The sequence below is a fragment of the Rhinatrema bivittatum genome, chromosome 1, assembly GCF_901001135.1.
Source record: "Rhinatrema bivittatum chromosome 1, aRhiBiv1.1, whole genome shotgun sequence".
Classification (NCBI taxonomy): domain Eukaryota; kingdom Metazoa; phylum Chordata; class Amphibia; order Gymnophiona; family Rhinatrematidae; genus Rhinatrema; species Rhinatrema bivittatum.
Window position 1 is genome coordinate 614,767,053 of NC_042615.1, and position 27,001 is coordinate 614,794,053.

General features: G+C 46.4%; 1 protein-coding gene across 4 annotated transcripts in view; it reads left to right on the forward strand.

Annotated features, from left to right (window-relative positions):
• SEMA6A (semaphorin 6A) overlaps window positions 1–27,001 on the forward strand; it is a 214,032-nt gene that overhangs the window by 97,229 nt on the left and 89,802 nt on the right. For all 4 annotated transcript variants that reach the window (XM_029571094.1, XM_029571069.1, XM_029571077.1 and 1 more), the window contains exons 2-3: window positions 7,659–7,797; window positions 25,503–25,620. In XM_029571094.1, coding sequence (XP_029426954.1) covers window positions 7,698–7,797; window positions 25,503–25,620 — 218 coding nt within the window. In that variant the 5' untranslated portion in view covers window positions 7,659–7,697. The remainder of the gene's footprint in view (window positions 1–7,658; window positions 7,798–25,502; window positions 25,621–27,001) is intronic.

Sequence of the window (27,001 nt, forward strand, 5' to 3'; positions counted from 1 at the left end):
ATGCGTGGCTCCGCGCGTATCTACTAAAATCCAGCATACTTTTGTTTGCGACTGGTGCGCCAACAAAAGTACGCGAACACACATTTTTTTTAAATCTACCCCATAATTTTGCATATATTTGCATATCAGTTAGTGTGCATTTTTATTCTTTTTTTTAAATTAAAATTAAGTCCTTTTCTGAAATTTCTGAGTTCATTTAATTTATTTGGTTCTTTTTTTTTTTTGAGGGGGGGAGGGGAGGGATCTTAGTAATGGTACTCAGAAGGGAGGAGGGGGGGTCAGAAAATTGGAGAGAGAGGGAGAAAGGAAATTCTCTGAGGGGGAATCTCAGGCAGGAGGGGTACAAAGATGGAGGGGGAGCGTGGCACAGGAGGAGGGGAGAACAGGAGGAAAAGGGAATGCGCTGAAGAGAGATCAGGGGGATCAAAGAGGGGGAGGAGGAGGAGAAGAGGGTAGCCCAGGACTGGGGAAAGGGACCCAGGATTAAGAGAGGGAGGCACTCACACCCTCTGCTCCCATAATTCACAGCTCTCCAACTCGCTTTCTCTGCACTCGCTCCTCTGATGTCATCACCTACACCCCAGAGCCCCATCAGTCTCCTCAGGCACTCTCTTGCCCCCTCCAATCCCTTCATTCACTCTCCATCTTCCCCTGCACCCCCCTCTGATCCCCACATTCATGTTCCCTCCTTCCCTTGCACCTCCTCCGGTCCCCTCTGTCTGATCCCCTCATTCACTTTCCCTCCTCCCTCTATGCTTTCTTCTGATCATCCCTGCCCCTACCTGCCCGTCTCTTCATTTACCCAACTTACCTCTAGTCGGCCCCCCCCCCCCAGCCTTTCAATCCCAACCTCCTTCAATCTCCTTTCCAAGTAATACTGGAGCCCCTCCCCCCCCCCCCGACCAAAAGCAGGATTAGGGGGAAAGCAGCGACAACACTTGGGCTGCTTTCTCCTCTTCTGCCACCGAAATCTGCACCCTCCACACCCCCCCCCCCCAGCCAGCAGGAAATGTACCATGGCGGCTGCAGCAGTGCCAGTACTGATCCAGTTGTCACCCCTCCTCCTCCTCTCTGGGCAGAGTTTCTAGGGCCCGCGCTTCACAACGGCTTCCCCGGTCACCTGAGGCAGTTCTGCCAACACTCGCAAAATAGGGGGGGAAGAGGCAGAATCGCAGGAAACTCAGAGCCCTGCATATAACAGCAAAACTCGTTTCCATGCACCTGGTAAGGTTCCCTGTAGCACGTAAGTCACAGAATTTATCGTGGGTTGGTGCTGAGGCCCCAGTAGAGCAGAAGCATGATTTAGTAAAATTAATTGTGAGCATGAAAACAAAATTGTGCCATTAAAAACATGCATTAGGAGTAATTATGTTTTCAAAATAGGCCATATGCAGCTTGAAGGAATAAGTGCTGAGCGTCAAAAGTGCATGAAAGAAGCTGAAAAAAAAAAAGTGGAGGGCAGAGAACCAAGTGACTAAAATTTCAGATAATATAAACATGGCAATAAAAAATCTGTCGGTATCACTGAAAAGAATGTCTAAACGTTTTGAAGCAGTGCAAAAGATGGCATCGTACTTTCCTCAGGATAATGCGTGCATTGCTAACCGAGCAGCAGGGAAAGCAGGAAGTTTCAGGCTCCTGAATTCCAGAATACACTGCTGGCTCGATGTCCGCATGAATTGGGATTAAGGGCTTCGTTCAATAAAGATTTTGCGCATAGGCCCAGCCCTTTTTAACCAAGGCCCTAAATCAGTGATTCTCAACCTTCGCTACACTGATCTTCCCCTTTTCTCCACTTTCCCTTCTTAATACCCTTCAGCTTTATGTGCTTTTGAGCCTTCCTCCCCCCTCTCCCAGACCACTATTTGTTTTGCAAAATGTTAAGTCTTACCCACTGAAAGGAAGAAAACGTGCATTCCTTCTCTGGTTCCTCGCTTTTTCAGCAGTGGTGGGGGCTAATGATTTCCTTCCTTTCTGGCTCCTCTCTTGTTTGGCGGTAATGTGACGGGTGACTTTTTTTCTGGCTCCTCCCTCCTTTGGTAGCAGAGGGGCAGGCGTCTCCCCTTCTCTCTGGCTCCTTTATACACTGCAGGTGCTGCTCAGCTCCCGCACCTCTCTGCTTGGTTGGGTAGGAAGAGGAGATAGATGGCCCTGTCCACTCAGGACTCCTCACTGCTTTGGTGGATGGGCCGGGAGGATGCAAACAGTCCCACTCATTCCCAACTTCTTCATTAGATGGGGATGAGGAGGCTGACAGACCTGCTCTTTCCTGACTCCTCTCTGCTGCAACCCTCATCTCTGGTTGCGGGTTGGGGGAAGAGACATACGGTGAACTGCTTCCTGCAGTGCTGGCACCAGGGCTGTACTGGCAGTCTCGAGCCTTCTCCTCCCACTCCACTCTATAATATGTTCATGTTTCCCCCCCTCCCACCTCTAGAATTGAGAACCACTGCCCGAAAAGTAACAACTGAATTTGTGTTTCTTCTGAATGTCTTAAGTCTTGTGTACTGTTTTGAGATTTTTTTGGTTGTCTTTAATAACACTGGTCTACAGCCAAAATGCTGCCGAAATGAATGCAGTCAAACTTTACCAAATCTGGGTCACTGAGAACGAAAATGATGCTTAAAATTTTTAATTGGCTTTAGTTTTCAAGATATCCTACTGGGTCAGTACAGTCCCAACCTTTGACTTGGGAATTGCAGAGAATAAGTGAGCTAAGAAGGGAAAGGATCTCAGATTAAATCAGAAATGATGCATTAAACCGTGCATTGTGTGGCAAAGAAAAGATGGCATGGAAAGCCTTTCAGTTAGTGGTAACAAATTTTCTCGGAAACAACAAGACAGACAACTACAAGAAGTTGGTGAAAAATTTCCTCAAGGCATACAAAAGCCTTGGGAGCAGCAGGTCACGAAAGAGACATTTTTTTTTTGCACTCTCATCTAGATTTTTTCCCACCGAACTGCGGAGCAGTGAGTGATGAGCATGGTGAGTGATTTCACCGGGACATTGCAGCAATGGATAAATGGTATCAGGGCCAATGGAGCCCATGAATGCTTGCAGACTATTGCTGGACAGTGAGAAGAGATGTTCCATTTAATGAATACAAGAAACAAGCCAAGAAGAGCCGAGTAGCCACCGAATAAGGACTAAACTATGTATATACACATACATAATAGTTTCGGGCCTTTTGTTTCACAGTAAATTTTATTTCTGTAATCCTTTTGCCAATTTAATTTTTAAAGTGTTATATAAACAGGACAGGTGAAATATTATGCAACCATAAATACATGAAAAGACCAAAGTTTACAATTTATGATTACAACTCTACTATCGACGCCCTATCTATGCAAGAGACCTAGACAGAAAATGTAAAAACTTAAATATCATGGAAAGAGTAGCCAATCAGCTGGCTTAACTGTTGTATTTGAATTCAGCACATCAATAATAAATGGCACATTTTATTGCTGAAGGAGACGATTTCTAAGAATGTGTATACCAGTGTAACAGAACTCTTCAGGGAACAACGGTGAGAAAACCAATCAATGAACCTTTGTTTTGTCGTTGTTTCGTATTCGTATTCAGTGCTGACAGTGCATGCAATGCTCTGCATGAGTGAAGCCATCCCAGATATCAGTGCAAATCAGTGGGCAAGGAAAGGCTTCCCATCGCCCCATTCGTTGAACCTTTGTCACCGTACTTCTCTCATAAATTATTGGCATGGAATATTCCTGAAGCAAAGCCTGTCTGGGACACCAAGTAGGAAAAAAAAGACTGAAGCAGGTCTGATGATTAACAAATCAGAGATTATTCTTCGTTCGTCTATTTTGGTTTTACCTTGAGTGCAACACCCCTAGAGGCAATCTTTGCTTCTATTTACGACATATCCCTGGGGGCCACGCGTGTATTCCTCACCGAACACGCTTTTTCAAGTAATGTAAACCAGACAGCCAGGGCAGGTTCACAGGCCTTCATTTCTCTCCCTTACTTAAGGCCGAACAGCAGCCCTGGAATGGAAAAGAGCAGGCTGCATCAGGCACCGAGATTTTCATCCTTTCTCGGTTCTAACCATAGCCACAAAATATCCAGGGCCCAGTTCCCCAGCACTGACACCCGTCTTCCACACGGAAGGACTTGACATGCTCAGAAACAGTGGAATCAAGCAATCTGATGACCTGTTTGAACTCTTTTTAAAATAAATCCTCTCTCTGTAGACATCAGGTGTCCAGCTATGACTGACGTTTTGGTAAGCGGCAGCGGTAATCCAGTTTTAAGTACATTTTCTGCTCCTGCCTTAAAGCCTGGTTTTCAGTCAAATCTCTAAAGTCAGACAAGGGCTTGCCATGTTTTGGCCCTGGTATCACATTCGTTGTTATGTGGTAAGGGCCAGCTGCTGTTGTGAAATTAGAAGCTGAATTGCATTGCTCGGAACTTGTTAATGCTTTTATATTTTTTTGGCACGAGGGGGAAAGCGATGCAGTTTCTGATATTAAATGGTGTTGCAGAGGACAAGCACTGTGCCAAATTAACTTTCCAAAGACAATGTAGGTGACAAAGTTTGACTTTCTGCATAAATATCAAGTGATTGATGAGCTGCTGCAAAATAACTTGGTTCTGAAAAACAATCTTTGGCAGGCAACATCAAATGCGAGCGGCGCTGCAGCTGATGAAACCAGATCCAGGTTTTTACATTCATTCTCCATGTAGATTAATACCTAGGTGAAATCTGACTGGAATTTATTAGCTACTTATTTTGTCCTTTATTTTCTTGTATCCAGAGGCTTGGTCGTTCCTTTTATCTTCGACCTCTGGGGATTTTCCCACAGTGAAATGTGACTGCACACATCAGAGAAATAAATGGTGGGCGCTAAGCGTGAGTGAACCTGCCGCGTCCTCCCGTCGGCACAGATCAGGCTGACTAGCATAGCAGGCTTCCCAGGCCATCTCCGACTTTACCAGAGGGGAATTAGGAAGAAGATAAAGCGTTCAGGGTTCTGAACAGCTGCTGGTTCACGCTTGTTTTTGTCAGGGGTTGAGCGGGACAGGAGAAGGAAAGTATTTTGTCTTGATTGTGATTTAAGAGTTCTAGAGACTGAAAAACACACGTGTGAAATGCACATATTGGGCACATGGGAACAGACATGCAAAGGAACTGAATTGACACGAGCTTGAAACTGCGAGCAGTAGCACCAAACATTAAGGCTTCACCTTTTGCTACCAGACAGCTAAAATAGATTCATTGGCTTTTACTGTATTTCTCTTCTGTTTAGCTAAGGTCGCAGCCTTGACCATTGGCCCTACTGTTTACGAGTTTCAAACTTGTACTAATTGAACCCCCCTTCTGTGACGAGAGAGAAAGAAAAAGAAGCTTCTTTTGTTCAGTTATCATACATTTCCTGTTTTCTTCCATTCCTTCACGTCATTGACTCTCATGTTAGATCAAGGAGGTGATGCCAACGCCGAGGCCCTGGCCTGTCAGTGAGTGTGCTCTGCCCTTCCCTGAGATTCCCTGAACGTAGTTAGGGACAGGGGTCTATGTCAGCATTATTGCTCAAAGAAGCTATTGATACTGGGATGAGAGCAAGATGCAGGTGGCAATAAAAGCATGGGGCGACGGGGGGGGGGGGGGGGGGGGAATAATTTCCAAAGCTATGTACCCTGGTGAAACTGGCTTGGCTTAAAATTGTCGTCTTCTGTTGAGTTAAAAGCCTGCATGGGCTTCCAAAGCTCACTTGCTTTTAGTCGGGTTACAAAGAAGTCTTGCCCTGGGCCCATTTAGGTTGGGAGAGTAAAACAGCACGTGGACTTGACATAACAGGGGCAAAATACATAGGTGCTTTTAATGTACGTATTTTATGCCAGCTAATTTTAAAAGGAAAGCTGGAGGTATAGTTTTCCTTTCCAAATTAGCAACCAAATGTGCACGATAAAAGTAACTGTGTACTTTGCAACTACAACAAGCTACTCAAATTGGCCCCTTAAGAGGAGAAGGAAGTAGACAAATCAGAGGCAATGGATGTCACAGAGGAAATAGTTTGAGGAGGGTATGGAGGAAGTGTAGGCCTAAGTGAACAAGTGGCATGCAATAGCACTGCTGATGTTTTTTCTGATCAAGAAGTAGTTTTCTTTCCCCTTCCAGAGGTTGTGTGATTGTGTGTGTGTGTGTGAGCATGCCTATTAGACTGCACGGTATCAGGAATTCATATTGAAAGATGTGGCAGGTCAGCTCACATGCTCATAGTAGTAATATTATAGAAAAAAACCTGCAGGTAAGGGGAAAGAATAACGTTACACAATGAAAACGCACATCTATGAAGAAGTGAGCTGTACCATGTAAGGTAAATTGTGTTTGAAATGTATTTCTTTTATAATAGTGACTTGGTCACTTCCCTGTTTTCAGTACAGACAGCCAGCATGTAGCAAGATTTGATTTATAACAACAATTTGCTGGCTTCCTTGTGCAGCATACATTGGCACAATGAACAACCGGTGTGCAGTTCAGTTTCCCTCCCACTAGTAAACATCTAGAAAGAATATTACTGCTGTGTTGTTGTTAAAAGCAAGTAACATTACATCAGGACTCTCTTTCATGCTCACCCGTCTGTCTTCCTTGCACTGTCTCTCTCTCTCTCTCCCCCACCCTCACATATCCCAGTAAGAGAATGAGTCATATGCAGCACCTCACTTAGGCTAACTAGACGTTTCTGCTTTATTTATAACTTTATTTCAGCCATATTCAGATAAATGAACTGAAAATGAAGGCTCTTGCTCATGATATCCTGTGATCCCTATTGGCTGGGTGAGAGAAAAGGACAAAATGGAAACGAGCTGAGCCGGGTTTGGCTTGTATTTTCCCCCCAGAAGTAGCACAGAGGTTTAAATGTAATCCATATCATGCTGCCACAGAGCTAGATTATTGTATTTATACCCCAATCTCCCATCCTACCATCTCCAAAATCTGTAGGATGGTCATCTGTAACCTAAGCCTGCTCGCCCATCCCTAGATACAAGTTTTATGCTGTGTAGCGCATTATAACTTTATTGATCTTGGGAGTCCGTTGGCTTTATAGCTGCTCATTTTATATCATAGCTGGAGGTTTAGACCCATAAAACCTAGCAACATATTTTAGCTTGCACCGTCTGACTTTCCCACATTCTCAGTCCTGCAATGACTCAATCTGCAAGACAAATCTGAATTCTTTATATATAGAAGTAGCACCAACCATAATCTTAAATATGTAAACCTAACAAAAGAATCACTATATTGTCCGGGGGGGTGCCTAAAAATGAGAAAAGGCTCTGTGATTATCTGGTTGCATTCAGTTCTCAGCTTACTGTATCACTTTAATTCAGCCCATAGTGCCATTGTATCTGGACTTTCTCTGTGGGCTGCATAAAGGCTGAGCTGTCTCTCTCAGCACGCCCATGTGAGCCTTGAGCTCCCAAATAAAATTGGGTGATCACACCTTTTGCCCCTCTTCACTCACTCACTCGCTCTAGGTGAGAATGCAAAACTTTTCTTTCTGGTTCGGAAAGGAGAGGGCCTATAACCGAGGTGGGCAGTTTGCTACTTGTGTTTCTGGTGGTGGGAGTTAAGAGCTCATTGCATGAACAAGTTCAATATTCCAAGTTGATGAGAGCACTGCTTTGTCTCTCACAGGGTGAAGTGAAGAAGCAAAAGTCCCCTCGCTGAACTACTATGAGGTCAGAAGCCTTGCTGCTATATTTCACACTGCTACAATTCGCTGGGGCTGGTTTCCCAGAAGACTCTGAGCCAATCAGTATTTCGCATGGCAACTGTAAGTATGAATGCCCGCTCAGTCCTTGGTAACGTTTCAAGAAGACATTAATTGATGAAGAAGCTGTTCGCCTACAAAGTGGCAGTTGTTCTCTGATGAGCTGCTCCTTTTTTTGCTGGGATCGCTCAGGTCAGCCAGGTCATCCTCAGAAATTTTAGGACTTGCAGGGGCTAGCTTTCTAGGTCTTCAAAGTGCAGGAATGATCAGCTGCTGACTCCTCCGTCCAGCCAAAAGCCGGCTGGTTCCCTGGCTTGGGACATGTGAGGGGAGTGTCTGGCTGCAGGAAAAGAGATCTGTAAAAGACAATGGCTAGAAATAAGGAATCGGTCAAAAATAGTGCCAGAAATAAAGTGCAAAAAACCTGCAAATTAATTTCCTTGCACAGTTTTGAAATAGCACATCCTTTGCCCCATTAGCATTTAGTATCTTGTAGCTTCTGGAACCGAAAATATTCCACAGAAAAAATCTGGCTATGCTTAAACATCTCTGTAAGAAAAAAAAAACAAACCGCACTGTGGGACTTTTATCCTTAATTTTACCCCTAATAGTGGTAACAACATGGTGCAGTTTGCTCAATGGTTTTTTTTTTTTTTTTTTTTTTTTTTTTTGCAGCATTTCAAAATTGTGCAAGCAAGCTGACTTGCAGGGTGGTTTGGGGTGGAAGGGGGAGGGGATGATTTTGTACTTTTGTGCCCTAGTTTAGCCTGGTCCTTAAATTTGCCCCAGTATACTAAACATCCCTCCTCAGGCTTTTCCCCTCGAGGCATGTATCCCGGTCATCATTGCCATGCAGATTTCACAGTGATGTTTACTCAAGGAGACTTGAAAGTCAGAAAGGAAGCCTCTGTGAACTGCATTTTCTGTAGAGCAGGACAAGCCTGTAATCTTCAGAACTCCAAATCCATTCTATCAGAGATCCATCTACTGGTGGTGAGAGACTGGCCCTGAAAGGCTTAGGTAAGTGGAATTTCAAACCACTAATGATGATGTATTTAGGTCAGGACACCACACACTTTAGAAATAATTTACCTTAATTAAGTGAACAAAGAGGCCCAATCACTCCTATCCCCCTCCAGAAAAAACAAACCACTATTACCTAGGACAATCAAATCTTTCTTTTCAGCCTTTTCTTTGATATTTTTAATTAGCAGACTTCAAAGTGTTCTCTAGATCTTTAGTAAAACAACGGCTTTATTCTCCTAAGGATTCCTTCAGTTTTTAGAATAAATAGAATTATTAAGATTCTCCCTCCCTATTTTCTCCTGCTTACTATCTCGCTCTTGCAGAGAAATAAATATTTTATTTGCTGTGGTTTCGGAAAGCTCCTCCTGCTTGTGTAACATGGTTCTTATAAATCTCAGCTTACAATGGCTCTGGAATCCATCTCTGGAGGCAACTCAAAACGAGCCTGATTCGCGACAGATCCACCATTGCTCTTCAGGAGACATAATTTCCACACATCTTGGCCATGGACCAGGGTAATTCGTATATTCTGCTGAGCCTGAAAAGAAAAAAAAAGCACCCTTGCTTGGGGACCACATGGAACAGATTTGAGAGCCACTTACCTGAGTTAGTTTGGCGTGCTGCCAGGGAACTTACCCCAGAGCAAACTCCACTAAACTATGAACACAACATATGGCATTAAAGAGAGACTTCGGCCAAGGAGAGTTTTGAAGTCAGAGGGGGAGGGGAGGTGGTGCAAGGTGCGCACACCTGTTTGTTTCTTTTTTGCTTTCTGAAACTGACCTAAACACATAAGGCATACAACATATTTGAACAAAAATAAATGGTGGCCTAGGAACAAAGCCAACCGTGGAAGGAAACAGGAGGGGGACATGCAGGTAAGCTAATTTTTCAAGGCACACAGAGTACACATGCTCTCTTCCCAGGATTCGTTTGTGAACCAGTTTCCCCCTCTCTGAGGTGACTAAATCCAAATTTTTAATTTACAAAATAATAATAGAATTGTGCCATTAGACCTGTGCCCTTCCATCACAAAAAAAAAAAAGAAAAAAGAAAAAAAGAGCTGTCACGCAATGATGGCAGCCGTCTGAGTGTAGCTGAATATTAATGGAGAAAAATAAAATTATGATGCATTAGCTAGACCACAGTCTGCTTCTTCCGTGATGGGACAATGGCTCAACTTTAGTGCAGAAGTGAATGCCAGCCATGATTCCCATGAAACTGCTGCACATAGGAAAACAACAGCATGCCCAACACAGATCCAACCAAGCCATTCCAGAGTGGCAAGGTAACGAGCTCCCCGTTGTGGCTGAGTGGGCACTGCATAATAGCAGAGTTGCCAACTGGCTCCAATTTTTTTTTTTTTCAGTGCAGGCAGATCACTCCTAACTGTGCCTTACTGCACACGCATGGAGGTCCATAATCAGCTGGCCGGCAAGCAGTAAGTTACCTGGGTAATTTTACATGGACATTCAGCGGCATTTAAGCTGGGTAAAGCAGCCACTGAATATCTATATGCTGAAAGTTGCCTGGGGTAAGTTATCCAGTTAACTGTAGGACAATGATTTCACCAATCAGACTTAATTAACCTGGCTAAGTTTATCCCGGTAGCATTGAATATGAGCATTACCCATATAACTTATAGCCACATCCCCAGAACTCCCTCCTTCCCTGCCTCTTTTCTCCTGCAAAATTTATGTGAGCAATGAATGACCCGAGTAAAAGTTTGCTAGTGAGAGGGGCAGGAAATTTAAAACTCAGGGTTTCTCTGGATAGCACAAAAGGTTACCTAGATTAAACCTTATTGAATATCAACCTTATGGACTGGCAGTCCTCTTTTTCTTATGGAAATCAATGGGAAAATTAGAACTACAGGTCTAAGCATGAAATGGAGCAACACAACGACTATTACTACTACTACTACTACTACTACTACTACTACTACTACTACTACCTAATCATATCTATAGCACTCCTAGACATACTCTATGCAGTGCTGAACTTTATATGGGAATGGGTAGGGAGGCAATTTAAGAAGTGGGTTATATGGGTGTAGCAACACACTGGCGGGAAATAAATTGTGCAGCTGAATTTTGGATAGATTATACTGGAGAGAGATGTTTCATTGGGAAACCTGTAAGAGGCAGATTGCAGTAGTCTAAGGGGGAGGTGATAAGAATGTGGATAAAGGTTTTGCAGTGTGTCCAGAAAGAAATGGGTGCATTTTGATGATACTGTAGAGAAAGAAACACATTTTTGCAGTGTTCTGAATATATGCAGAGAAAAGAGAGGAGTCAAAGATGACTCCAAGGTGCTGGACCAAGGGCCTTGGGAGAATGATAATATTATTCAAAGAAATAGAGAAAGGGGGAGGAGGAATGTGGGTTTGTGAAGAGAGAGAGAGGGAAAGAAGAATTTCTGTCTTGGCCATGTTAACTTTAAGTTGGTAGTGGGACATCCTGGCAGAAATATCAGACAAGCAGGCTAAGATTTGGGACTGGATCTCTAGTGATATTTCTGGTGAATTAGATCTGGGAGTCATCAGCATAAAGATGGTACTGAAAGCCATGGGAGAAAATCAGAAAACCGATGGAACAGGTATAGAGAAAAAAGAGAAGAGGTTCCAAGACAAAGCTCTGCGACAACTCTGATTGATAGTGGGGATAGCAGTGGAGGAGGTTCCACCAGAGGAAACAGTATGATAGGAGAGAAAGGAAGAGAGCCAAGACAGAACAGAGTCCTGAAATCCAAGTAAGGTCTTAAGCAGTAGATACAACAAGGAGAGTAGGGTTCAAATAAAGGTCCTGGGATTCAACCAGGAACAGGTCACTAGAGACTTGATGAAGACTGTTTCTGTGGAATGTTAAAAGCAAAAGGCAGATTGCCTGGCTCAAGAATGATTTGAGATGAAAGAAAGTCAAGACAGTGGAGTGGAATGGTTGTTCAAGTAGTTGGTTGTGAAAAGAAAGAGGGAAATGGGACAATAGTTAGCAGGGTAGGTATGGTCTCATGAGGGTATTTTGAGAATAGGAATGATCACAGCATGCTTGGAGGCAGCAGGAGCAGTTGCAGTGGAAAGTGGTAGATTGAAGATGTGACAGAGGGAATGACAGCAGGGGCGACAGAGCTGAGAAGCTGGGAGGGAATGGAATCAGAGGAACAGGTAGTGAGTTTGGAGGAGTTGAGAAGATGCACAGATTCTTCCTCTGTGGTTTCAGAAAATGAAGAGAGCATATCAGGGGCCAAAAGAAGGGAAGAGGAATAAGACAGGAAGGTAGAATTGGAAGTGATCTAATGGAAAAGGTAAGAGTAATCTTGACAACCTTGTCATGGAGGTAGTCAGCCATAGTCCAGACAGAGGGAAAAGGTGGGTTGAGGAAGCAGTTTGAGGAAATACACGAGGGTCATAGGCAAGGGAGTTTGTCAGGTGGACATAGCAGTCTTTCTTGGTGAGTGCGATAGCAAACTGGAAGGGCTAGATCAACCTGCCATGAATAAATGGAGCCAATTGGCAATTTTATATGATAGATGGTGGACTTCAGGGGAAGAGGAGGGGAAACCCATGAGCAAGGTTTAACCTCTAGATAAGAGGCATTGATCCTTTTTTACTCAGCAGAAAAGTCTGATTTGGCACTGAAGAGTTGCACATTCAAGTGATAAGTTTTCCAATTGGGATGCTTAGGTTATAATATTGCATAGAGTGGCAGTGTGCATAGAACCTTCATGCTCCTCTGCTCAGATGTGCTGCTGTTGCTGCGGTAAAAACTGACATTTATTCACCTTCTCAGAATCAGCAAATGTACCCCCTTTCTCTCTGCATCTCCACAGACCCAAACCTTTTATTTTTTTTGCCCAATAATCATGTTTTTTCATAGCTGCAAGCAGTTACCCATCTAGCTGGCTATTGCAAATGAAGGGCATGCAGTAGCCAGTAGGTATTCTTTCAGATCCCCAATGCAGAAGAAGGGAGCCCATGGACGCTAAAAAACAGCACTGCATCAACAAATCCAGGTTTCATTAGTTCCCCCCTGTCTAAATGACTGATCTTACTGGAAATCTTACCAGAAAATAGCTTTGTTCCAAAGACCATCTTTAACACACAGCTGCACTCATATTTCTACCAGAGATACAAGGAAAAGTGTTTGAAATAAAATTCCCCTTACATAAAGCATTTTCATAACCATAATATAATCTTGAAAGCCTCAATTTTCAGTATCTGGAAGCCTATGGCACAATCTGTTAATGTTTTACAGATAGTTTACCATCACTCCCCTCTCTGAAATATTGTTGCATGGCGTTGGGAGAGGGGTTACACATTATTTTCTTCTGTGCATGATTTTTGTGGGATTGGGTCCTCAGAGCATCACTGCTGACATTAACCTGAGAGACTAATGTGATCAAGAAGAGTAAAGTGATAATAGCCAGCAGGAATGGAAATGCATCAGTAAAAACTGGTATTAAGCTGCAAGAAAAAGAAACACATTTAGGTAACCTTAAAGAGACCATTATAGAAGATGCTACATCAGAAAAGAAATAAAATAATTAAACCCAATAAAAATTGCTATCTGACAACTGTAAAAGCTGAAGAAAATCTGGCAGCAATATCAATGAAATGAAACTCTGCTTCTTATACACTGTTGACATTTCAACAACCCTCTGTTCTATGGCTGGGAGACCTGGACACTCGCTAGAGCACTGGAAAAACAAATTGAGACTTTGAAATGTACTTTCCTAATGTGTAGCCAGATGGACTCAGGACCAATGGGTATTGTGCTCTTCTGCTAGCAGATGGGAGACAGAGTCAGATTTCAAAGCTGACATCACTCTAGATATACCCCTGCAGTAACCTCAGCTCTTCAGTATCTCTCCGTCTCCTAGCAGATGTGGACACTATCCCACACACTAGAATAGTGTTAAGAATTACAGCAAAGAAGAAACAAAATTTACCTTAAGGAAGATCGAGCCCCGCTCTCCTGTGGTCATACCTAAGGGACCCACCCCCAGTTGAGAATTCATGAGGTTGATCTCCGATATCCCTCAGAGGTGTGCCATGGTCCGGTAGCCAGTTCCCGGCATGGACTTAGCCCCCCAGTGTGGCTGAAAGGCAGCGGGTGCAGAAACGAGCACGGCGGTGAAGGTAATTCCCTCTCCTTCCGCAGCTGGAGACCGTCTGGCACACGAGCGGTAAGCACCGAGACCAGGTAAGAAAAAATCTTTAAATGCAGGTCTCTGGTCTCCACAGCTCAGATTGCCATACCGAATCCGTCCCGGTGAGGTTAGAACGGAGCACCGATCGGATTGAGCAGCCTTGGTTAGGCAAAGCCACGATCCGGTGCAAGGGTTCACACGTGGAGACCCTTGGGGGGCGCCTTCTTATGCGTGGGGGTTGTCGGTGCCATCTTCCCTTCTCGCCGGCTGTACGCACAGGCCGGGCTGTACGCACAGGCCGGGCGGCCAATGTGCCTAACTCGCGCACGTCCAATACAGACGCGTGCATAGCGGCGTGCACAACTTAGACGCGCGCACAACTGAGCGCACCCATGCGCATAACTACACGCACAGCCGCATTTACAACTTCACACGCGCAAACACATAAAGACAATGGCACCGGCGCCCAAGAAGGCCAGAAGGCACTCTCTTTGCACAGCCTGCCACATAAGAGCTGCGCAGCCTGAATTGGAGTCCTGCCTGTGTCAACATTGCTAAGAAGCCCAGGGGAAACCAAAACCTGGTCCCTTACTGTCGGGAGATGGTTCCAGAACTAATGAAGATAGCTCCCCGGACCTTTGCATCTCCGAGATGGCTTCCCCACAGGAGGGCACCTCTGGGGCCCCTACTCTGACTCCCCCTGGGATTAACATGGACCCAGGGGACCTTCTCCTGGTTGGAACTTTTCCAAGGGCTGCAAGCCTTCGTTCAGGCACAATCAGCCCCAGCTGCGCCCCAGGTCCAACCCCAGCCGGAAGCACAAGATCCTCCCAGCCCTGCTCGGATACGAAACATGCCTCGCCTAACCAAGAACCTCCCTAACAGGGACCCAGACATCTCAGATGATGAGTGACACCCTGGAAGAAGGAGAAATCCCTCCAGGAATGGAACCATACCAACTATGCTTCAATTCTTTCACAAGGACGAATTACCAGCCCTTGCTTCCCAGACTCTGAAGACGCTGGGTATTCCTGGCATGGACCCTATGGTGGAACCAATGAATAACCCCATCTTTGTGTCCCTTCATAAGGCCTCATGCTACTTTCCAATGATGGAAGCCATCCAGGAACTGATTGACCTGAAATGGGATGCCCCGGAGGCCAGCTTCAAAGGGGGTTGGGCCTTGGAATCCCTATACCCTCTAGAACTAGCGACCAAGGAACGCCTGCGTTTCCCGAAAGTGGCCACTATGGTCTGTGCCGTCTCAATGTGACCAACGATTCCCATTGAGGGAGGGTCTGCAGTGAAGGACACTCAGGACAGACCATTGCAATCCATCCTTAAGCAGGCCTTTGACACAACAGCAATGACAGTGCAGATTGCTTCCTGCTGCGCACTGGTGGCACGTTCCTACTTGCTCCTCTCGAGAGAGGCAAATAATTCCAGAACCTATACTGGTGAGATGATGGAACCTGCAGCAGCCTTCCTCATGAATGTAAGCTCAGCCCAGGTACGTACCTCAGCCAGGGGCATTGCCTCAGTAGTGACAGCCAGAAGACAACTATGGCTATGGAATTGGTCCGCAGACCCAACATCTAAAGCGAATCTCACAAGAATGCCTTTTAAAGGATCTCTCTTGTTTGGAAGCAAATTGGAGAAGTTAGCCAGCAAATGGGGCGAATCCCCAGTGTCTCGGCTACCAGAAGATAGGAGTAAAAGATCTCAGTGTCCCTCCCCCAGAAGAACCAAGGGCAGAGGATCGCAGGGCTTTAGACCCTACAGGTACTCGCAGTTCCAGGCACCTCGTCCCTCCGGAAGGTCCCAGACCAAGAGGGAAGCAGGCCCGGGGGCAGGCTCCAGCCGCGCTCCACAATGAGAATGGGCCGACCCATCCACAGGAAGAGGATATAAGGGGTCAACTTGCCCTCTTCTAACAAAGATGGGTCGAGATAACATCGGACAAATAGATTCTAAACATCATTCGAGAAGGTTATTCTCTGGAGTTCCACAGCATCCCTCAAGACAAATTTATGATATCACTCTGCCACTCCCATTCCGAGAGACTGGCAGTAGAAACCACTATAACAAGACTACTCAGTCTGAAGGCAATAACTCCGGTTCCCATGCCCCAACAAAGTACAGGGCACTATTCCATCTATTTTATCGTTCCCAAGAAGGAATGCTCTTTCCGGCCCATCTTGGACCTCAAGAATGTCAACCGTCATCTGCGGGTTCTACACTTCCACATGGAAACTCTTCGCTCCGTAATAATGGCAGTACAACCGGGAGAGTTTCTAACCTCCCTGGACCTTTCCGAAGCCTACCTTCACATCCCAGTCCATCAGGATCACCAGCGCTTCCTGCACTTTGCGATACTGGGTCACCATTACCAGTTCTGAGCACTACCCTTCGGCCAAGCAACCACCCCCAGAACCTTCACCAAAATCATGGTGGTCGTGGCGGCAACCCTGAGGAAGGAAGGGATCTTGGTACACCCTTACCTGGACGATTAGCTAATTAGGGCAAAGTCTTCAGAAGAGAGCTGGCAGATGACAAGCAGAGTCAAGAGCCTAATGCAGGAACTCAGTTGGGTCGTGAACATGGGCAAGAGCAGTCTGCAGCCCTCTCATTCGCTAGAGTACCTGGGGGCCCATTTCGACACCAAACAGAACAAAGTCTTCCTCCCTCCCCCAAGGAGAAGGAAACTGATGGAACAATTATGACGACTGATGACCAATACACGCCCCAAGGTATGGGACTATCTTCAAGTCCTTGGCCTCATGGCATCAACCCTGGAAGTCATCCCTTGGGCAAGAGCCCATATGTGACTGCTTCAGCGCTCCTTACTGTCACGATGGAACCCACTGTCCCAGGACTACTCAATTCGCCTCCAACTACCAGCAGAGGTACGTTGTCAGCTCCAGTGGTAGCTACAGGAAGAGCACCTAAGCAGAGAAGAAGCCTATCCCCACCGAACTGGATCTTGCTCACCACAGATGCAAGCCTGCGAGGGTGGGGAGCCCACTGTCAGGAACTGATAGCCTAGGGACAATGGAACAAGGAAGAGGCAGAATGAAACATAAACTGCCTGGAAGCTCGAGCAGTCAAACCAGCATGCCTGTAATTCAGCCACAGACTCTGAGGTAAAGCAATTTGAGTAATGTTGGACAATGAGACAGCGATTGCTTACATCAACTGCCAGGGAGGAACCAAGAGCCAGCAGGTATCTCTGGAGATAGCTCATGGCATGGGCGGAGATAACCCTACAAGGGATCTTGGCCTCCCACATCGCAGGAAAAGACAAGGTCTCAGCAGACTTCCTCAGCAGAGAGATCCTGGACACGGGGGAATGGATGCTGTCGACCACAGCTTCCCAACTGATAGTAAATTGCTGGGGCCTCCTAGCCATGGACCTACTGGCCACCCATCTCAGTGCCCAAGTCCCCATGTTCTTCAGCCGCAGACGAGAGCCACAGTCCCAAGGAATCGATACTCTCATCCAGATGACCAGAGGAAGACTTCCCCCCATGGCCACTACTGGGCATGGTCATCCGCAAGATAGAACATCACAGGGGACTAGTTCTACTAGTGGCCCCGGATTGGCCAAGATGACCATGGTACGCAGAAATGCAAAGACTCATTGCGGGGAACCCTCTATGCCTACCTCCACACAGGGACCTTCTCCGGCAGGGCCCAATTCTCCACGAAGATCCGTCTCTATTCTCTCTTATAGTCTGGCCCTCGAGAGAACTTGCCTGAAGAAGCACGGTTACTCAAAGGCTGTGATTGACGCCATGCTTCAAGCGCAAGTTCACCTGAATGTCGGCAGACTCCTGGTGCGATACCTGGAAAGATCGGAACTGGTGCACAAAACGGATCGCTTGTTCATTCTTCAGAACGGAAAGAAACAAAGAGAAGCGACCTCGCGGGCGACCATAGCCCGCTGGATCAAAGAAGTAATCAAGGCAGCCTACATAGAGGCAGGAAAGCCCTTACCTCTACAGGTTAAGGCTCATTCTACGAGGGCCCAGGCAGTCTCTTGGGCAGAAACCAAGCTGCTGTCACCCGCCGAGATCTGTCGGGCGGTGATGTGATCCTCCATACACACCTTCTCCAGGTTCTACCGCCTGGATGTTCAGGCCCGGGAAGACGCAGCCTTCACAAGGGCATTATTAAGTCGGCTACGGGCAGCCTCCCACCCTGTCCGGGAGTAGCTTTTGTACATCCCATTGGTCCTGAGTCCATCTGGCTACATGCTAGGAAATGGAGAAATTACTTACCTGATAATTTTGCTTTCCTTAGTGTAGACAGATGGACTCAGCATCCCGCCCATGGCTGCCCTGGAAAAGGAGAACCTCGGATAACAAACCTCGAGACTAAGCAAATACTGTTAAGCTGCAGCCTACCCCTAGTTCAAAACACCCACAGTTTGTCCGGTGTCGGCATTAATTGGTTGAGTGCACTGGCGGTCTCCAGTTTGGAAATTAGTTGAACCAGTTCAAGTTTTTACTCAAGTTTAATCAAGTTATTTAAGCAAAGATATAACCACAATGGCTTTTTGAAGAGAATACTGAAGAGCTGAGGTTACTGCAGGGGTATATCTAGAGTGACGTCAGCTTTGAAATCTGACTCCATCTCTCATCTGCTAGCAGAAGAGCACAATATCCATTGGTCCTGAGTCCATCTGTCTACACTAAGGAAAACAAAATTATCAGGTAAGTAATTTCTCCATTTAGAAGACTCCTATGTATGCCCCATACTGTTCACAGAGCAAATGAGTCTGCAAAAGATCAAATCTAGCAAGAAGCTGGTAAATATCTTGCCTTATTCAAAATCATTGGAAGAAGAAAGATGAAATGATTCGGATACATAAAAGGATTGCCCTATCTCTGTGCCTTGAGGCATCCTACCTTATCCTCAGGAAGAGTCAGTGCTTTGTCAATTGACCAGACTCTCCCCTAAATTCTACTTCTAGATCTGTGACAAAACTATGACAAAGACATTGACGGACTCCCTTTGTCACTTGACTTCTAGAACTTGATCTTGAGGCAATATCATTATCCATTGCCTGACTTCTTTACTTAATAACTTTTACTTCCTCTTCACTAGGTTCCTTTCCAATGTGACTGCCTGTAGCACCATAGGAGCAGTCTTCAGTTTGCTGGAGAAGAGCAGACTGGACTCCAGCTATCCTTGCACAAACCATTATTTACAGGCAGAATGAATAAAAAGGAAGCTGCTTACCTCAGCAGTGCTTGAAACAAAAGTACAGCAATAGATCACTCATTTAGATAGATAGGAGCTGCCTTCTCCTCATCCCCAGGGCCTCTCTGTTCCTCCCTGAGCCTAAGCTTTATTTCCCTGCTTAGAAAAATGCACTGTAACCAGAATCCCTGTCCGGTCCCTTAAGGTATTCTGAGGGTTTCTCTTGTACACTTATTTACATACCCTTCCCTTCAGCTCAAACTTCTTAGGCTGAGTGTCGACCCCTACTAGGGCTATCTCCCAAGGAAAGAAACTATCGTTCTTGTATTCCTTTCTTGCCCTGTACTGAGGCTTTCTAGTTCTTTCTCTAATGAAAGTTAGACTTGGGGTGTGGGCCCCTAAGCCAGGGAACGTCTCCTGTTTTAACCCATGTACTTGCCCCCAGTCAAACTTAGGGGAACCAACTTCCAGTTTGGCCTGTTTACTTTGTCTCAGTGTAACCTTCTCTACCCTTTTAGGGGGTCCAGTTAAGGGTTCCCAAGGTGCCCACAATTTCTGTTTTGTCAGAGTCAACTTTTCTACTGTGACCTCTGGGCATCTAGAATACTTAGCTTCCTCTTGGTGATGTTGCCCTCAGAATTTAATTGTCTTGGAAATTTTCACTTCTTTCTCTCTGGGCTCCATAGCCAAGATTCTTCTTTAGAGTCAGCTGTCCCCAGAATCTCATTCTCATCAGCATCCACCTTTTTTATACTGTCTTGTATCTTGGCCTCCATGGGGTTCTGCTTCAGTGAGCGCATAACAGTCCCCAGCTCCTTGGTAGTGATAGTGTATTCTCCATCCTTGTAAAAAAGGTAGAAATCCTCCTTGAATTGTGCAGTTTGCTCCACTGTAAGTCAGTTAGCCATGATAGGGAACTGCTGCTGCTCTCCATGAATGGAGGCCAAAGTCACCACAGGTTCATATTCAAAGAAGACTTGCTTAACTTGCTCACGCCAACTGAGGGTTTGTTCGCTTCCAAACTTGACTGATGCCTGTGCCAAAATTCCATCCTTCTCAACTGGAACCATAGAAGCACTAAGTCCAGAGTGAGGAGCATTAACAAAATCCCCACCATAGGGTGTTGCCAAGTTGAATCCTATAGCTAACTTTCCCCCACTCCGGAACATTCCTTATTGGAGTGGTTCCTCTCTCCACAATACAAGCATGCCTTTAGGCCTAAGTCTGATGTCCATTCCTTCCCTGGGTCCTCTGCTTCCTCACTGTGAACTACTTCCTTTTCTTCTTACTTATCATTCAAAAAAGTCGTTTCAGGATCTGTCATGCCAGTTTTGGCATTATTAGTGTTACGTTTCCAGGCCATGGTACGCCCACGCCCGGGCCTACTCACCCCAGGAATCCAGCTGTCAGCTCCGGTTCACCTTTGCTCAGGGCGGTGGGCAGCCTCTTCGGTCCCCGAGTGCCTGTAGCCACCTCTGCCACTTCTGTCTCCTGCACGGTTCCTCCCGGCGCCAGGCAAGCCCCCCTGTGTGGGCCGCGGAGTGACGCCACCATCCTGCTTCCTCCGGGCCCTGGCTTAGGCTTGCGTGCGACCCGCGCACTCTTAAAGGGGCCACGGCGGGCAAATAGCCCGCGGCCCCGGATGATGACATCACTGGGCCTCTGTATAAAAGACAGGGCCTAGCCACTTGTTGCCTGCCTTGGCAACAGGTCTCCACGATTGTTCGTGTGCTCGTTGCTCGTTCCTGGTTCCTGTTCCTGTCATCGTTCCTGTCTCCTGTTCCTGTCATTGATCCTGGTTCCTGTTCCTTCGCCTGCTCCTTGTACCCTTAGACTGATTCTCTAGTATTGACCCTTGCTTCGCCTGGACTACGCTTGGACTGATTCTCTGGTATTGACCCCTGCTTCGCCTGGACTACGCTTGGACTGATTCTCTGGTTTTGACCCCTGCTTCGTCTGGACTACGCTTGGACTGATTCTCTGGGATTGACCCCTGCTTTGTCTGGACTACGCTTGATCTGATCTCCTGGCTTTGACCTCAGCTCTGCTTCCTGTACCTCACCTTCCTGCCTCCTGCCCTAACTCCAGCTTGCCTTGGACTCTCCTTCGGTATCCTACGGACCTAGCCTCTCAGGCTTCAGCCTATCTTTACCTGGATGCCCTCTGCCTTCCACTGTTGCTGTTGGCATCTGGGTCTCTGGAACCCTGCCTCATCCAGACCGTCCTCAGCCCTCCAATACCTCTGCTGGTTCCTGGCATACCCTTGTCTACACCAACTGGAAGTCATCACATGGAGGCCCACTTAAGTCCAGCTGGCCCGGGCACCCAAGGGCTCAACCTGAGGGGAATGTGGGCTGGTATTGGCGAAGCTCCAGTCGGCATCTGTCTCCTAGCCTGCTCCGCCTCCTGACGGTGGGGACCCGTAGGGCTTGCCCTGCAGGTAGTGTCGACCCCACTTTGGGCCAAGGGTCCACCATCAGTGCAACAATTAGCATTCACTTCCTTCTCTAGGTCTTCTCTTATGCCCATTGTAGTTATCATAGGCATAAGAGTGGTATGCCGGGCTATACCAGCTGTTGAGGGACCCCCAAAGGTTGAAAACCCTGAGCGTAGAATGTCCACAAAAGTGCAGAAATGGGGAAATCAGTTTGATGTTCATGGGTTCATTCTGAATGTAGTAACAGTCATGGACGAAGTGATCTTTCTCTCCATAGTTGAAGCAGGCCTCTGGGATTGTCACTATTTCTGTGCACTCATTCTTTCTATCCTTATGGCCTCCTAGTGAGAGGTCAGCCTGTATCCGTGGTATCCAAGTAACGCTCTTCTCAGGAAACTACCTTCTTCAGTTTGGCATCTGTCTGTCTCCACATCCATTCTTGCTCTCTGGAGCAGAGGGTGGTTACCAACTGTTCTACCACGATTACCTCTTCCACTTCTGATTCCATTTTGCTATCATACTTTAGCCTCTGTCAACATCTGTCCTTTAACTTCTGGGCCAGGACTCGCGGGCTTTCTCCTGGGGTAAAGGTTAGCCCCCAGAAAATATTTCTGATACCATTCCTTGGATAGTCCCAATCTATCAGTTATGGCAGTCTTGACCTCCTGATACTCTTTAGCTTTTTGGTTGATAAAGGCTCGGTATTCTGCCTGGGCTTTGCTCATTAAATAAGGAGCCAACCTTATGGCCCACTGGGATTGAGACCAGGCCATTGCCTCTGCTATCCTCGCTAATGTTGCGCTGGAGGTGGACCCTTGGCCTGGTGCAGGATTGGTACGGCCCTCCGGTCAGACCCGGAGAGCGCCTGCCACCAGGACGCACGGAGCACAGGAGGAGACAGAGGCTTGCTGGAGCTTCGCCAATAGCAACTTGGGGTTCCCTCAGGTTGAGCCCTTGGTTAGCCGTGCCACCTGGTCTTAGGTGGGCCTTGTAGGGTCTCCTAGAGAGAAAGTTCAAGGGAGTGCCCACCATGAACAAGGGTGCGTGGTCTGTGTGCAAACAGGGAAGTCCAGAGGTCGCAGGAGGCCAGAAGAGAGTGTATAGCGAGGATCAAGGCCGGAGTATCAGTCAGCCAAAGCAGGGTCGGTAACAGAGGTCAATCCGGGCATAGTCAGGTCAGGCAAAGGTCAAGTTCCAAGCGGCAATAAAGAATAATCAGGATACAGGCAAAGGTCAAGTTCCAGGCGGCAATCAAGAGTAGTCAGGGTACAGGCAAAGGTCAAGTTCCAGGCGGCGATCAAAAGTAGTCGGCGTTCAGGCAGAGATCAGGTCAGGCAGCAATCAAGAGTAGTCAGAGAACAGGCAAAGGTCAGTACCATGAGATCAGTTCGAAGGGTACTACCAGGAATGGAGAGACGAAGGAACAGGAGATGCTGGAACAGGAGATACAGGAGACTCTGGAACAAAGACACTGGAACAGGAGACACAAGAGCAAAGACACTGGAACGCAGGAAGGCAAACTAGAGACACCGGAGTGTACGACCCGATTGCCAAGGCACCGTTCAAGGGAACGGGCCTTCCTTTTTATACTAGAGAGTCATGATGTCATTGGTAAACGCTGGGCCTGGATTTCCCGCGCTTGGGTCTTTAAAATGGAGGACGTTGGCCGCGCGCGCGCCTAGGGGCGGGGCCGATGAGCAGGAAGACGCGGAGCCCCTGCGGTAGCTCCGCTGTGAGGCTGGCGTCAGAGACGATGAGCGGGGATGCCGCGAACTTGCTGTAGCGGCAGAGGGAGTGAGCCCGGAGCTGGTAGACGGATGAGAGAGGAGAGCAGGACCGGCCGTGGAGCGGACGCGGCCGAGAAGCGCAACATCTAAGGTAACCAAGAAGGCTTCCGGGTCCTCGTCAGGTCCCATCTTCATCACTTTTGAAAGAAAGTGAAAGTGGTTTTGTTCAATCAAGCATATCAAGTTCAAATTAAATGACAGATGATGTTTGCTGTGACGTTTTGTAATACGAATCTTTAAAGTTATTCTGTTTTGTTATTTTTAATATTTTATTGTCTATATGTATTAATATGTATGTTTTAACTGCTATCCACCTTGAACGAATTGGAAATGGTGGAATAGAAACTGTTAAAATAAATAAGTAAATAAATAAATGATATTTCCAGTCTCGGTGGGGGCGGACTCCACCCCATTCCAGTCCCAGCTCCTGCAGGTTTTACTGCTTGCAGTTGTTGTAGTAATTGGCAGGTGATCTGGGCTTGGGCTGCTCTTCTAATAGTTGTTGCATTTGCTGGTATTGGGACAGCTGCTGTAGGTATTGCTGGTGTAGCTGCTACTGCTGCTCAGCCATCTACAGAAAAAGCTTCTCCGCATCCATTTTCATTTCAGCTGCTTAGCATTAGAGAGGCTTTATTTAAGGGCCCTGCCCTGCTCCAGAGTACCAAACAAAAATGTTTCCCCTTTTCTCTGGGGGGGGGGGAGAAAAGAAAACTCTAGCTTGTCTGGCTCTTACTGACTTTTAAGTCCCTCTCTGTTCAAGCAGAGCTAGCCCCCACTTTTCCTGCTGTTGTAGCCAGGGTCCTGGAGAAATTCTTTTTTTCTGTTTTTTTCCTTTTGGCATGAATCTCTGGCTTGTACTGTCATTTAGACTAGAAATTCCTTTAGCACAAGTCTCTGCTCTGTGTGGACAACCCAGAACAGAAACAGGTTGCTAAAATAAAAAAAAAATCTTTTTTTTTTCCTTCTAGCATGGGCCCTTTAGAGCAGAACATCCCACCGCTGCCACAATATTTAGCACCACGAGAGCAGTCTTCGGCTTTGCCGGAGAACAGAGAGGTCCAGAGTCCAGCTATCCTTGCACAAACTTTATTATTTACAGGCAACATTAACAAAAAGAATCTACCTACCTCAGCGGTGCTGGAAACAAAAGTACAGCCATTGGTCAGTCGTTTAGGGAGGAGCTGCCTTCTCCTGGTCCCCTAGGCCTAAGCTTTATTTCCCTCTTTAGGGAAATGCCCTGTAACTAGGATTCCTTTCCTTAAAATGGACTGGGACCCGACACCTGGAGCTGATCCCTTAAAGTATGCTGAGGGGGTTTCTCTTCTACCTTCCTTTACACTGCCCAATTATATTTTTCTTTTTCCCCAGCTTTCTAATCCTTCTAGTAGACTCATATTGCTACCATTTCTTCTGCTCCTTCCTAGAGGACAAATACAATCCTCCTCGTACCTCTAATCATATCTCCAAATGCCCCTCCTTCATGTTTCTCGGTGTTGATTGTAAGCTGTTCCATTAATGTAATAGGAATGCAGCTATAAATTTGATTGAATTTGGTCTGAGACTAGCTTGGAAGAGGGCTTCCTACCTTTCAGGTTTCAGGTAGCTTTTGCTCCTTAATTGCTAGTGCTGCTTACTATTAAGTTATTGCTTGTTATTGTTTTATTTTGTATGTGTTTTGTACTCTGCTGAGATCTGCAGATCATCGGGATAGCAGTTTGTATAAATAAATGTGTTCATAAACTAATAAATAAAAAAAAAAAACCAAAGCCCAACACCCTTACTAACACCATCCAGCAGGATACTGTGTGTGCACAAAAACAAACAGGAAGACCTAGGACAAGCTGCAGCAACAATATTAAAGACCGGATGAGTTTAAAATTGATGGATTGTACAGGGATTGCAAAAGAAGGGGGGGAGAATGGAGAGGAGCAGTTGCTACATCAAGGGTTCTCCAAAGTCAATACAGCTGTGGGAACTGGCTGACTGCTACTGTGCCGCGTTCCCCTGTGCTAGAATTTCAGTGCCCAAGGCTGAGAAGAGTAGCTACTGTATTATATCAGTGAGAGAGAAGAGGAGAATTGACTTGCTCATTGGTATTAAATACATTAGGTAAATGAGCATGATTACAGTGTATAATGTTCTCTCATATTTTTCCCTTCTTACAGATACAAAACAGTATCCAGTATTTGTGGGGCACAAGCCAGGACGGAACGCCACACAAAGGCACAAACTGGACATCCAGCTGATCGTGATCATGAATAGAACCCTCTACGTTGCTGCTAGGTAAGCAGTCCCATCTCAACTCAGATGGTTTCTTGACATTGCCCAAATGTTTTCTTCCGCTCTTTTTTACCTCCAGCTCAAGCAGGACTGGCCTCTTTTAGGTTATGGCACAGTGGGGCCGATATTCAGCTGCGGAGCGGCTAGTTAACAAGAATATTCAGCGGTGCGGGCCGAGCCACTGAATATACCCGGCTATCTCAAAGTTAGCCGGATAAATATAACCGGCCGACTGAAGGACAGCCCTACGGCTAGAGTTATGTGGCTAGAATTTAGGATCATAAACCAGGGGCAGCCTGGGGGCGGGAGAGAGGTGATTCAGGGCAGGCCAGAGTTAGCTGTACAAGTTATGTGGCTAACTCTGCTTAACCTATGCGGCTAACTCTCTCCTGCCCCCAGACCACCCCTGATTTATGAGCCTAAATTCTCGCCACATAATTCATTGTGCGGCTAGAATTTATCTTCATACGGCATCAAATATTGCCGCTTTGTCATTCTTCCCCTACTTTTGCTGAATATCGGCTTCCATGAGCCTTTATTCACAATTAACTGGGAAAGGGGGGTTTCCCCTATGTAATATCCCTTTCCAACACACTTAGCCCTGCCACTGCAGCAATAGTTCCTGGCTGAGGGCCACAGACTGCAGCTTCTTCCAGAACGCAGTTGGCCAATGTCACCACTGAGTGCTGGCTGGGGCTTTCCTGCTTCTGCATCCCAAGCCGTGTTCAGCCCATGGAGCACAATTCTGACTTGGGGATCAAAGTGGCCTGGCCTTATAATTTAGCTTGATTTAACTCTTTGCTGCATGGGATTTTTGGTCTTCATCTACTTGGAATAGTTAAAGAGCTTCACTGGCTAGCCAGGACAAATGAAAAGGAAGTAATATGAAAGTAATAATGTACGCCAAGATATATGAGATAACGTGAGAATAGCATTGGCTGCTCTTTTGAGTGTGTGAATACTAGATGAGAAAGACGACTAGATTGCCGAAGTCACTTTGTGCAATTACCAGTGTGTACTTTTTGGGTGGCTAGTTGGCTACAATTTTAATAGCAATTCAAATAAATAGTAATGTTTACATTTGGTTTTCCATCCCTATCCCTGATGTTTATTTTTTCTTTTTTAACTGTTTATTCCTAGCTTGTTGGCTGATGGCAATCTTCTGTCAGGGCCTGCTCTTTGCTTCGTCCACTTGCTCAGCGGCTGTATTCCATTCTTGGCACATTGGTTTCCTTTGTGCCGCCCATGTTTAAGCCTCCTTGGCTTGTCCTAGCATTTCCCCCCTCCTCGCCTTCCCCTTTTCAGCTCATGCATGCATAGCAAGGGACAGGCACTCGTGTCAATCACTCAACGGACTTGCTGGGATGAGAGGCAAAAGTTAATG